At 34.5% G+C, this 11513-nt stretch overlaps 1 protein-coding gene across 1 annotated transcript in view; it reads left to right on the top strand.

Moving 5' to 3' along the window:
* Positions 1-11513, top strand: part of Bend2 (BEN domain containing 2) — a 50847-nt gene that overhangs the window by 23835 nt on the left and 15499 nt on the right. Inside the window, exons 8-9 of the mRNA XM_010643685.1 lie at positions 1771-1920; positions 4883-5005. Coding sequence (XP_010641987.1) covers positions 1771-1920; positions 4883-5005 — 273 coding nt within the window. The remainder of the gene's footprint in view (positions 1-1770; positions 1921-4882; positions 5006-11513) is intronic.

The following is an 11513-nucleotide window of genomic DNA, read 5'->3' as shown; positions in this document are numbered from 1 at the left end:
GGTTGGGCCGGGGATTTAGCTCAGTGATTTCACTGCCTGCCTTACAAACTTAAGGTCCCGAATGCAATAACAAAAAAAAAAAGAAAGAAAAATAGGTTACTTTTAAGGATAAGAACATTAATATATCCCAAAGTTAAAGTAACCTAATAATAGTTGGCTATTATATTTATCTTTGAGCTTCCAGGTTGTCAAGGCAAAAGGAAATGAGAAAGTAGGTACCTGTGTGGCCTGCTTTTTAAAAAACACACAAACCAGGAAAACTTGACCTTCAAATAGTTAAAAAAAAAAGTACATCTGAATACCGAATAGTTTCTCTGGTGTGAATAATCTGCAATAATACATAAGATCCTAATAAGATTACTGACATTTAGAAATGGGAAGAAAGGAGCTAAAAGTGTGGAGAAGGTGGGATGGGTAGGGGAAGGGTAATAAGGGAAAAGAAAAAAATGTGAGAGAATGAAAAGATGGAAATAAAGTGTTTGTAGATGGGGAGGGGAGGAGGGGGTGAAGGGAGGGCAGGGGTAAGGGGAAAAAATGAGAATCAAGACTTGTCATGTAGAGGTACAAGATCCCAACAATGAATGTAACTGTACTGTATCCCTAAAATGTACCAATAAACTCAGTTAAAGCTGAAAAAAATAGTTTATTCTTTTTATTGTTGAATGGTATTCCATGGTTTGGATATATTATATTTTGCTTAACCATTTATCTGTTGAAGGACATCTAGATGTTTTCCTAATTTTTAGCTATTGAAAATAAAGCTACTGTGAATATTCATGTGCACATTTTTGTGTAAATATATTTCCATTTCTTTCCTTTCTATTGATGAGTTTTCCATGGTATAGATATAAACAGTTTTTTAAAAAAACTATTCACTCATTGAAGGATATCTGTTTTTTTTCTTTCCATTTTTTGGATATTGTAGGTAAAGCTGTTATGAACATGCATATCCTGGCTTTTGTATTTTGTAAATATATTTCTATTCCTCTGTCATGAATGCCAAAATGCAATTGCTGGCTTTATGATAATAGCATGTTTTGTTTTACAAGAAACTGCCAAAGAGTTTTCCAGAGAGGCTCTACCATTTTAAATTCTCAGTAGCAATGTATGGGTGATTTCCTACACCTGTATTTCTAATCTTTCCATTATTCTTCCTTCTTGATACTCCAGAATTCCTTCTTTTGTAAATATCCTTTTTGTTTGAAGATTTTTCTTTAGACATTAAATTTTCTTTTCTTGAGACAGGGTCTTGTTATGTAATACAGGCTGGGCTTAAACTTAATATGTAGGGAATTTTCAGTGATTCTCCTGCCCCAGCTTCCCAAGTGCTGGAATTATAGTTGTGCACTACCACATCTGTCTTTTTTTTTTTTTTTGAGTCAGGTCTCACTATTAGGCTAGGCCAGTCTTGAACTTTCTCTGTCTAGCTCAGGCTGGCCTCAAACTCAAAATCCATTGTGCCTCAACCTCTTGAGGGCTGAGATTAGAGGCACGTGCCACCATGTTTTTAAGGGTAAATCTGTCCAGGTGTTGTGCACATCTATAATCCTAGCACTCTGGAGGGTGAGACGGGAGATTGCTGTGAGTTCAAGGCCAGACTAAACTACATAGTCAAAAAACAAAAACCACCACCACCACCACCAACAAAAGATAAATCTGCTAAGGACAAATTCTAATTTTACTTTTTGTGAGTATATTTTTATTTCCCTTTTTCCTGAAGGATAATTTTACCCAATATTGAATTCATGATTAATAATTCTTATTTTTCAGTAAGTGAAGAATTTGTAAAGATAGAAATACCAGAAAATATGGAAAACAGCTCAGAAGACAGTCTTGAGATATTGAGTTGCCCATCTTCACTGGAAAGTGACAGAGATCAGAGCTTTTCATCTTCACTTTACTGCACTTGCACCAATTATGGTGAGTTCAAAATGATTCATAGTGCTAGCTAATATCACTTTCATCTAGACCCATGAACATCCTTAATGAAAAACTAGTGGTATTTTAAAACTACACTTTAATTTTGTGGGAATGTAAGGTACACAGTTGTAAGAAATGATACAGAGAGAAATATCCTTTATATTTTACCCATTTTTCCCAATAACAATTTTGTATAATTATGATAGAACAACATCACAACCAGTATATTGGCATTGATGCATATACAAATCTTATTGATATTTCCTTGATTAATTATATTAATTTGTGTGTATGTATTTAGTTTTATTCCATTTTATCATCTTAAGTAAGTTTGTTTTTGTTTTTGTTTTTGTTTTTTGAGACAGGGTCTCACTATGTAGTTGAGACTGACCTGGAACTCACTGTGTAGCTCAGGCTGGTCTCAAACTCACAATGATCCTCCTGCCTCAGCCTTCTGAGTGCTGGGATTACAGGCGTGCGCCACCATGCCTGGTTTAAGTAGATTTGATATCTAAGATAAGCAACATTTCCATTACAACAAGAATGTCTCCTGTGGCCCTTTTATAACTATAATTCCTCAGCATAATTCCCTGGAGATTCTTCTGTCTTCTTGCATGTATCAGTTTTCCTTTTATAATTGTTGAATACTGTTCTATGCTATGGATGGACAACAGCTTGTTTATCTGTTGTTCATCCATTAAAGGAGATCTGGGTTTTTTTCAGTTTTTAACTATTAGAAGTAAGCTTCTATGACTTTTTATGTATGGGTTTTTATATAAACATTTTTTGATTTTTCTTGAATAAGTCTTCAAGAGGGCACATACTTGGTCGTATGGTCATTGCATGTTTTATAAGAAACTGCCAAATGGTTTTTCAGCAAGCCTGTACCATGTTAGGTTCCCAACAGCTGTGTAAGTGATTGTTTCTGCTCCCCTGTACATTCATTATTCTTCATTTTTCATGCTAAAGATTTGGTCTTTCATCATTCTTTTCTGTCTGAAATTTTTTTAGTTATTATTTTTTGTTTTATTTTGTTATTGCTGTATTTTCTATGCTGGTCCCAAACTCATGGGCTCAGGTGATCCTCCTCCCCCAGGCTTCCAAGTAGCTGAGAATTACAGGCGTATGCCACTGCACCTGGCTAGCCATTCTTTTTATTGTACCTCAGCTGTTAACAGATACTTCTAGTTTTCTGTCATGTGATAATATTTTTATTTCCCCTTCTTTCATGAAGAATAGTTTTTTCTGATAAAGAATTCATGTTTGAGATTTCTTTTTTTTTAGATTTCTTTTATTTCAATATTTGATAACATTTATTTATAGAAATGTTGGCAGAAAGGCACAAACCAGCCTGGAAAGGAGCCCTGAGACAAATTATTTACCTTTATTGGAAAATGACATCATCTCACTGCATCTTCTTCCATTTTGTAGAATTTGAAATGACATGTATTGCATGTAGCACTATTGAACCTAGATTCATTAACATCTTTAGTGCAAGATAGCAGTAGCTTTTTTTTAGCAGTAGCTTTTCTTAATTAAACTTTTTAATTTTCCAGAAAAATTTAGCCAAGAGACAGTTGTAATAAATAATGCAGCAAAAGCCTCTGCTCCCATTACCTAGTTTTTTTTTCCAGGATATTGATGTGATACTGTTTATATATATATTGAGATGTACCCAGTTTTACTTGTCTTCATTTGTGTGCATATGTATGTTTGTGAATCACAGTTCAATTTTACTATAAGTGTAGTGCCTTGTATTTTATAGGAATCCCTTGAACAGTTCTATCAACAGCATGATCGCTTATGTTGCTCTTTTATAACCACATTTCCTTTCCTCCAGTCAGTATCCCCCTCCCACCTCTGCTTTCTCTTAACTGCTGACAACCACTAATCTTTTCTCCAGATCTGTCGTTTGTCCCTTCAGTATCATATAAACAGTATTTTTTCTCTTCAGTATAATTCACCAAGGATTCACTCATATTATATATCCTTCATTCTTCCTTTTTCATTGCTGAGTCATATTCCATGGTCTAGTTGCACTATAATTTATCTGTTCACCCATTGAAGTCTCTAGGCTTCTCGTTTTTGACTGTAAGGTATAACATTGCTGTAAATGCTCATTTAAGTTTTTAGTTTTATTTTATTTATTTATTTGTTTGTTTTTCTTTCATTGAGTTTATTGGTACTTTTTAGGTATACAGTACAGTTACATTCATCATTGGGATCTTGTACCTTTACATGACAGGTCTTGGTTCTCGTTTTTTCCCCTTGTTCCTGCCCTCCCTTCACCCCCTCCTCTCCTCCCCATTTACAAATACTTCATTTCCATTTTTTCATTTTCTCCTATTTTTTTTCTTTTCCCTTATTACCTTTCCCCTACCCTTCCCACTTTCCCTACACCTTTAGCCCTTTTCTTCCTATTTCACATTGTCCATTATATCATTAGGATCTTATGTATTATTATAGTTTATTCACACCAGAGAAACTATTCGGTATTTACACATGTGCGACTTATTTATTTCACTTAGGAGTATATATCCTCAACATGTATATTTTATTTATTTTTGTTTGTTCATTTCTTTATGCTGAATGCCCAAGAGTGCAACTGCTGGGTCCTTCGGTAACTATATGTTTAGTTTGATATGAAACTGATAAACTGGTTTCCAGTGGCTGTACTATTTCCCATTCCTACCAGTAATATATGATGGTGCTATTTTTTCTGTAGCCATACTTCTGCTCTTCTACTGTTCTTTCTTACTTCCTGATGCTCCATTCCTTCTGTCATAGTCTTTCTGATCAAAGATTTTCCTTTAGCAATTTTTAAGTAAGAGTCAGCTAGTAACAAATACTTTGGGTTTTTCTTTGTGAATGTCTTTATTTTTACTTCATTCTTAAAGGATAGTTTTGCTGGGTATACAATATGAGTAGCAGTGTTACAGCATTTCAAAAATATTTTTTATAGGAATGTTGGGTGAAAAAGAAACTGGCTTTGACAAGAACCTTCAGACAATGAACAACTTACATATAATGGAATATGAGAGTGAAATATCTCCCTATTCATCTATGTCTAGTTCTCCCAGTTCTGGTGAGTTTAAAATTATGTATATCACAAGTAGACTAGTCTAGATTGGTGGTGGCAAACCTATGGCATGTGTGCTGTAGCCAACTCTTTGTTATGTTGAAAGCTCTGAAAGGTTCACCATCACTCTCTTCATGTGAATTAATGCTAGCTTTTCCTAATGAAAATTAAGTTATTTTGAGAAAATTTTAGTTGCATAAAATTTCCCCAGTGAGAACATCTGACAAACTTCTAGTAAAATGTAAAAACAAAGATATTTATATAGATAAAATCAGATTTTATTGAGATGTACTCATTTTTACATGTGTGTGTGATTTCATAACATGCGTAGGTTTCTAAATCCTCCATCACAATCAAGATACAGAAATAAGGATCCTGTTACCCCTTGAAGCCATATCCACTTTCCTCTTTTAACCCTCTTGCTTCTATTCTGCTCTGTCCCTGCCACTTGCAACTACTAATCTGTTGTCCTCCTTTGTATATATTTTTTAAAATTTGTAGTTTATATAAGTGGACTCATAGTCTACCATCTTTTGAGATTGGCTTTCTCACTCTGCATAATTCTCTGGAGGTTCATTCAAGACAGTGTTTGTATTGGTAGTTATTTCTCTTTTACTACTGAGTACTATGCCATGGTATAGATATACCATAGTACATTTCTTTTTTTCACCCATCAAGTGATATCAGGGTTGTTTCCTGTTTCTGGTATTTAGAATTAAAGCTGGTATGAACACTCATGTACAGATTTTTGTGCAAACATATGTTTTCATTTCTTTGAGATACTTCCCTAGAGTGTAATTACTGGATCAACATATTAATTATATGTTTGGTTTCATAAAACACTGTCAAGTTGTTTTCCAAAATGGCAGTATTATTTTCTGTTCCCTCAAGTATTGTAGGAGTTGGGTGCCGGGGAATTAGCTCAGTGGTGCCACCACCTGCTTCACAAGTATTGTAGGAGTGATCTAGTTTCCCTACATGAATATTTCTGCTCTTCTGTTTTTTTTTTTGATGCTACAAGATTCCTCCCTTCCTATCCTTTCAGATTGAAGGGTTTTCTTTCGTCATTCCTTAAGGGTAATTCACCCAGTGACAACTTTTTAAAAAAGTGTTTGTATGAGAATGCCTTTATTTTTCCTTCATCCCAGCAGGATATTTTCACTTGATTTAAAAAAAAAACTGGGTGAGATGTTTTGTCTTTCAGCACTTGAAAATATTTTACATATTAAAATGTACTATGCATGTGTACCAACTCCCCACAATGAATGTAATCATCATGTGTTATGGACATATACTATTTGTTTGTTTGTTTGTTTGTTTTTGGTACCAGGGATCCAACTCAGGTCCTTGCGCTTGCAAGGCAGGCAGCGGAACCACTGAGCTAAATCCCCAGCCCATGGACATATACTATAAAACTGTTGCCTAAAACAACCCAACTTAGAAATGAGACCTTACTGGGCCAGATTTAGTTCAGTGGTTCCGGCTACTGCCTTGCAAGCGCAAGGGCCCAAGTTTGATACCCGACACCTCCCTCCCCAAAGTGAGACCTAAGTCAATGAATGGCCCAAATTTAATGGAAAATGACAGTGATCATCAGTTCCAGTTTTGGTGAGTTTGTAATGGTAACTATTGCAAATAGCACTCTTCATTCTAGACTCATCAGTATTCTTTTTTTTTTTTTTTGGTACCAGGGATTGAACTCGGGATCTTGTGCTTACTAAGCAGGTGGCAGCCTCACTGAGCTAAGTCCCTGGCTTGTCAGTATTCTTAATATTACTTCTTGGTGATAAACTTCTCAAAATGAAACTTTACTTTTTGAGATATTTCCAAATTATATGTCAGCATAAGAAACAATGCAGGGAATTCTTGTAAAATCTTTACCCAGTTTCCCCCAGTAATAATATTTGCAAAAAAACAGTAAAATGTTATAACTAGGATTTTGACATTGATACAGTTGATCACAGTTACTGACAATGATCTATTATGTCCTCAGCTGTCTTGGTATTCATTTGTGTGTGTATTTAGTTTTCTGCAATCTTATGTATAGGTTCAGGTGTCCATCAAATTCTGAACTGTCCTATCACTTTCATGAAACATTTTGTTGATTTTTTTATAACACATTTACCTCCCTGATCTCTTCCCTCACCTACCCAACTGCTAGTATGTTCTCCCTAATTATAATTTTTTCATTGCAAAAATGTTTACAACAATGTTATACAAACCAACTCATATAGCATTTAAATTTGGGGAATGACTTTTTCTACACAGAATACCTTGGAAATTTATCTGTTTTTTTGCAAAAGTAGTAGCTTTGTGCATTTCAGCAGTTCCTTCTAAGTGGTGAGTACTGTTCTGTCATATGAATGTATCATGGCTTGTTTATCCACTTACTCTTTAAAGGATATCTAGATTGTGTCCAGTTATTTATCTATTACAAGCAAAGCTTCTACAAGCATTAGTATATAGATTTTGGTGTGAACATATTTTTTCATGCAGTTACTTGATTGGTGGTATGCTAAATGCATATTTAATATTATACTACATATTTAGTATTAAACTATTTTCAGAGTGGGTAAACCATTTTACATTCCCAGTAGCAATATGTAACTCATGTTCTCTGTATCCTTATAGTGTTTGGTGTTTCATTATTATTTTAGCCATTTTGATAGGAATATGGTAATATGTCATTGTGGATTAAACGTGCATTTGCCTTTACATGTGCTAATTTTCCATCTTAACATTCTTTTCTATGAAATAACCTGTTTCTGTCTTAAGTGTTTATTTTTTAAACCACTGAGTTTTGAGTTAGATAGTGTAGAAACTAGTCTTTTGTTGGATATGCAATTTGCAGATATATTTTCCTATCTTCAACTTGCCTTTTTGTCTTCCCTATACTGTAGGGTTTTTTTTCTTGTGGAGAGAAAGCTTTTAATTTTCATGAAGTCTAATTTATCAAGGTTTCTTCTTACTGGTTTTCTTCCTTCCATTGAATGAATTGCTTTGCACCTTTATCAAGTATCAGTTAGGCATATTATTGGGTTCCCAGTTATGTTTCACTAACTTGTTTTTTTTCCCTTTTTTGTGTGGTACTGAGGATTGAACCCAGGCCTTTGCTCTGAGACATCCCATGCCTTTTTATTTTATATATTTAGTTTGAACCAGGTCTTGCTAAGTCACTAAATTGCCCAGGCTGAGTTTGATCTTATGTTCCTTCCTGCCTCTGCCTCTCAGAGTGCTAGGATTAAACTGTCACAACTGGCTCCACTTATCTGTTTCTATCTCTGCCACATCACGCTATCATGATAACTTTTGTTGCACAGTAAGCTTTAACATCAGGTAGAATGATCCTTCCTACTTTAGTCTTCTTTTCAAAATTGCTTTACGCTATTTTAGGTCCTGTGTTTTTCCATGTTAATTTTAGAATAATCTTGATTATGTTTTTTTCAAAAAAAACTTTCTGAAGTTTTTGATAGAAATTATCTTTTTAAAAATTAATTTTATTGCCAAATTTTAGGTATACAATATAAGGACATTCACCATTGGAAATTTGTACCTTTACATAATCTATCTTGGTTCTTATTTTTCCCCATTCCCCTGCCCTCCCTTGAGGGAAATATCTATTAGGGTCCTTGCACTTGCAAGGCAGGTGGCAGAACCACTGAGCTAAAATCCCTGGCCCTCTATTATGCCTTTTGATCCTTATTTACACTTTCAGTTTCTCACACCAGAGAAGCTGCTCAGTATTTACATGTGTGCCCTATTTATTTCACTTAAGAGTATGGTCTCAATGTGCATCCATTTAGCAATAAATGTCTCTAATTTCTCATTCTTTATGGCTGAATAGTACTCCATTTTATAAAGAAATCACATTTAGGAATTATCTTAAACCTACGGATCAACTTGGGGAGAATTAAGAAAACTCAATTCCTTGAGATTTTCTACCTGGCTAACTATGCCTCTTAAAATATGCACCATTTTGTTTTTTCCTGTACAGTCAGTATGTCTTTTATTTATCTTGCCTTATTGCAGTGGCTAAAACTTCCAATTTTATATTGAATATGAGTGGTTAGACAAACTTGTCTTGATTCTGCTATCAGGGGTAACTCATCTAGTTTTTCACTGTTTAGTATTATATTAACTTCAGACTTTTCATAGAGCTCTTTAATAAGTTCAAGTAGTTTCACTCTTAATGTGCTGAGAGCTATCATGAATGATTGATAGATTTTGGCAAGTGCTTTTTCTGTGTCAGTGTTCACATGATTTTTCATATTTACCCTGTTGAGACAGTAGCTCGCCTTGATTGATTTTTCAGTGTTGACCAGCCTTGCATAATTGGTCATGGTGTGTAATTATTAATATACACTATTTATTTTATTTGCAATTATTTGTCTAGGGATTTTTGTGTCCACTTTCATAAAAGATGTTGATTTTTAGTTTTCTTTCTTTTTTACTTTTTCTGGTTTTGGTATTAGTACACATTAGCCTCACATACTGAGTAGTTATGTAACTCTTTTATGGAAGATTATGTGAAAAGTTGGTTTTAATTCTTTAAATATTTGATTAAAAGGTCCAATAAAATAATCTGAGTCTGTATATTCCTTATTGGACAACTTTCATTTACAAATCCCACTTCTTTGTATATTCCTTATTGGATAACTTTCACTTACAAGTCCCATTTCTTTGATGCTTATAGGACTATTTAGATTACATATGTCATCTTGGTTGAGTTTTGATAGCTTTTAGCTTTGGAGGAATTGGTCATTTCTTCTAAGTTACTGAAATATATGAATGTAATATGGTTGTGGTATTTACCATTATCCTTCCAGGGGCTGCTGAATATGCAGCGATCTCTCTTGTTTCATTCTTGATGTTTATGGTTTATATAATCTCTTTTTGTTTTTCCAGAAGTTTGTTAGCTATATTGATATTGTTGGATAATCAGCTTTTTACTTCACTGATTCCCTATTTTTTTCATGCTTTCAATTTCATTGATACATGTTCTTTATTGTTTCATTCTCTTACTTCCATTCCATTTTACTTTTCCTAGCTTTTGGTTAAGGAACTTAGAGATTTGATACCTTTCCTCTTCTCTAAGGTAAGTATTTAATGTTACAAATTTTACTTTTGGTACTGATTTATCTGCATCCAATATGTTTTGGTGTGTTGTATTTTCATAAATCCAACATATTTTTTAATTTCCTCAGAAAATTCCTTTTGATATGTGGAGTACTTAGGTGTATGTTGTTTAATTTTCAAGTATTTAGAGAATTGCCTGTTGTCTTACTATTGGTTCCATTGTGGTTGGAAAATATATCCACTGTGATTTCTGTTCTTTTAAATTGTTGAGATTTGTTTCTCTAGCCCAGGATGTGGTCTGTGTTGGTGAATGTTTCAGAGGCATTTGATAATATATGTTCTGCCTTTTTTGAGTGGAATATTCTATGATTAAAATCTTGTTGATTGGTCCATGTTATTCAGGTCTTCTGTGTCTTCGATTATTTTCTGTATTTTTTGAGGGGGTACTGGGGATCAAACTCGGGCCCTTGTGCTTGTGAGGCAGGCAGTGGAACCACTGAGCCAAATCCCTGGCCCTGTTTTCTGTCTTGTTGTTCAACCAGTTGCTGAGAAGCTGGTGCTGAGGTTCACCTGTAACTTTGTACTTGTCAGTTTCTCCTTTCAGCTCTTTCTGTTTTTGAGATTGTTGTTTTCTGTGTACACAGCGAGGATCATTATATCTTCTTGGAGGTTAATACTTTTATTGTTACCTAACAGCCTTTTTCTTCTAGTAACTGTCTTTGCTGTGCTGCTTTAATTTTGATGTTTACATGGTATATATGTTTTTCATCCTTTTACTTATTTTTTTCATTACTGGAGATTGAGCCCAAGACCTTTACACGGAGCTACATTTCTCAGCCTTTTGAGGTTTTTTTTGGAGGGGCAGGATCTTGCTAACTCGATAAATTACCCAGGCTGAAGTTGGACTTGTGTGATCCTTCCTGTTTTAACTTCAGCAAGTGTAATCCTAGTAGTAGGATTATAGGCATGCACCACCATGCCTAGCTTCATTGTTTTAATCCTTGTCCTTTTTTTGTTTTTGTTTTTTGAGGTGGGGTCTTGCTTGCTGTATAGTTCAGGCTGGCCTTAAACTTGCTATGTAGCCCAGGCTGGTCTCTAATTCACAGTGATCCTCCTGCCTCAGCCTCTTGAGTGCTGGAATTACAAGTGTGTACCACCATGCCTGGCTCATCCTTTTACTTTTAACCTACCTATGCCTTTGAAATTGTAGAGCTTCTTATAAACAACATATAGTTCCATCTTATTTTTTATCTACTTTGTCATTGTTGCCATTTAATTGATCTGTTTAGGCCATTTGCATTTAAGTTATTTGTTATAATCCTAAGGTCTCTGTCTTTAATTTCATTTTATTTTATTAAAAGATTTTTGCAGTACTGGGGATTGAGCCCAGGGTCTTTGCACTGAGTTATATGCTCTGCCCTTTTTCTTCTTACTTTTT

This window comes from Fukomys damarensis, unplaced genomic scaffold (genome assembly GCF_012274545.1).
Source record: "Fukomys damarensis isolate Sample0158 unplaced genomic scaffold, DMR_v1.0_HiC HiC_scaffold_39, whole genome shotgun sequence".
Lineage (NCBI taxonomy): Eukaryota > Metazoa > Chordata > Mammalia > Rodentia > Bathyergidae > Fukomys > Fukomys damarensis.
The sequence above is the reverse complement of the archived record's forward strand: the minus strand, read 5'-3'. Positions and strand labels throughout refer to the sequence as shown.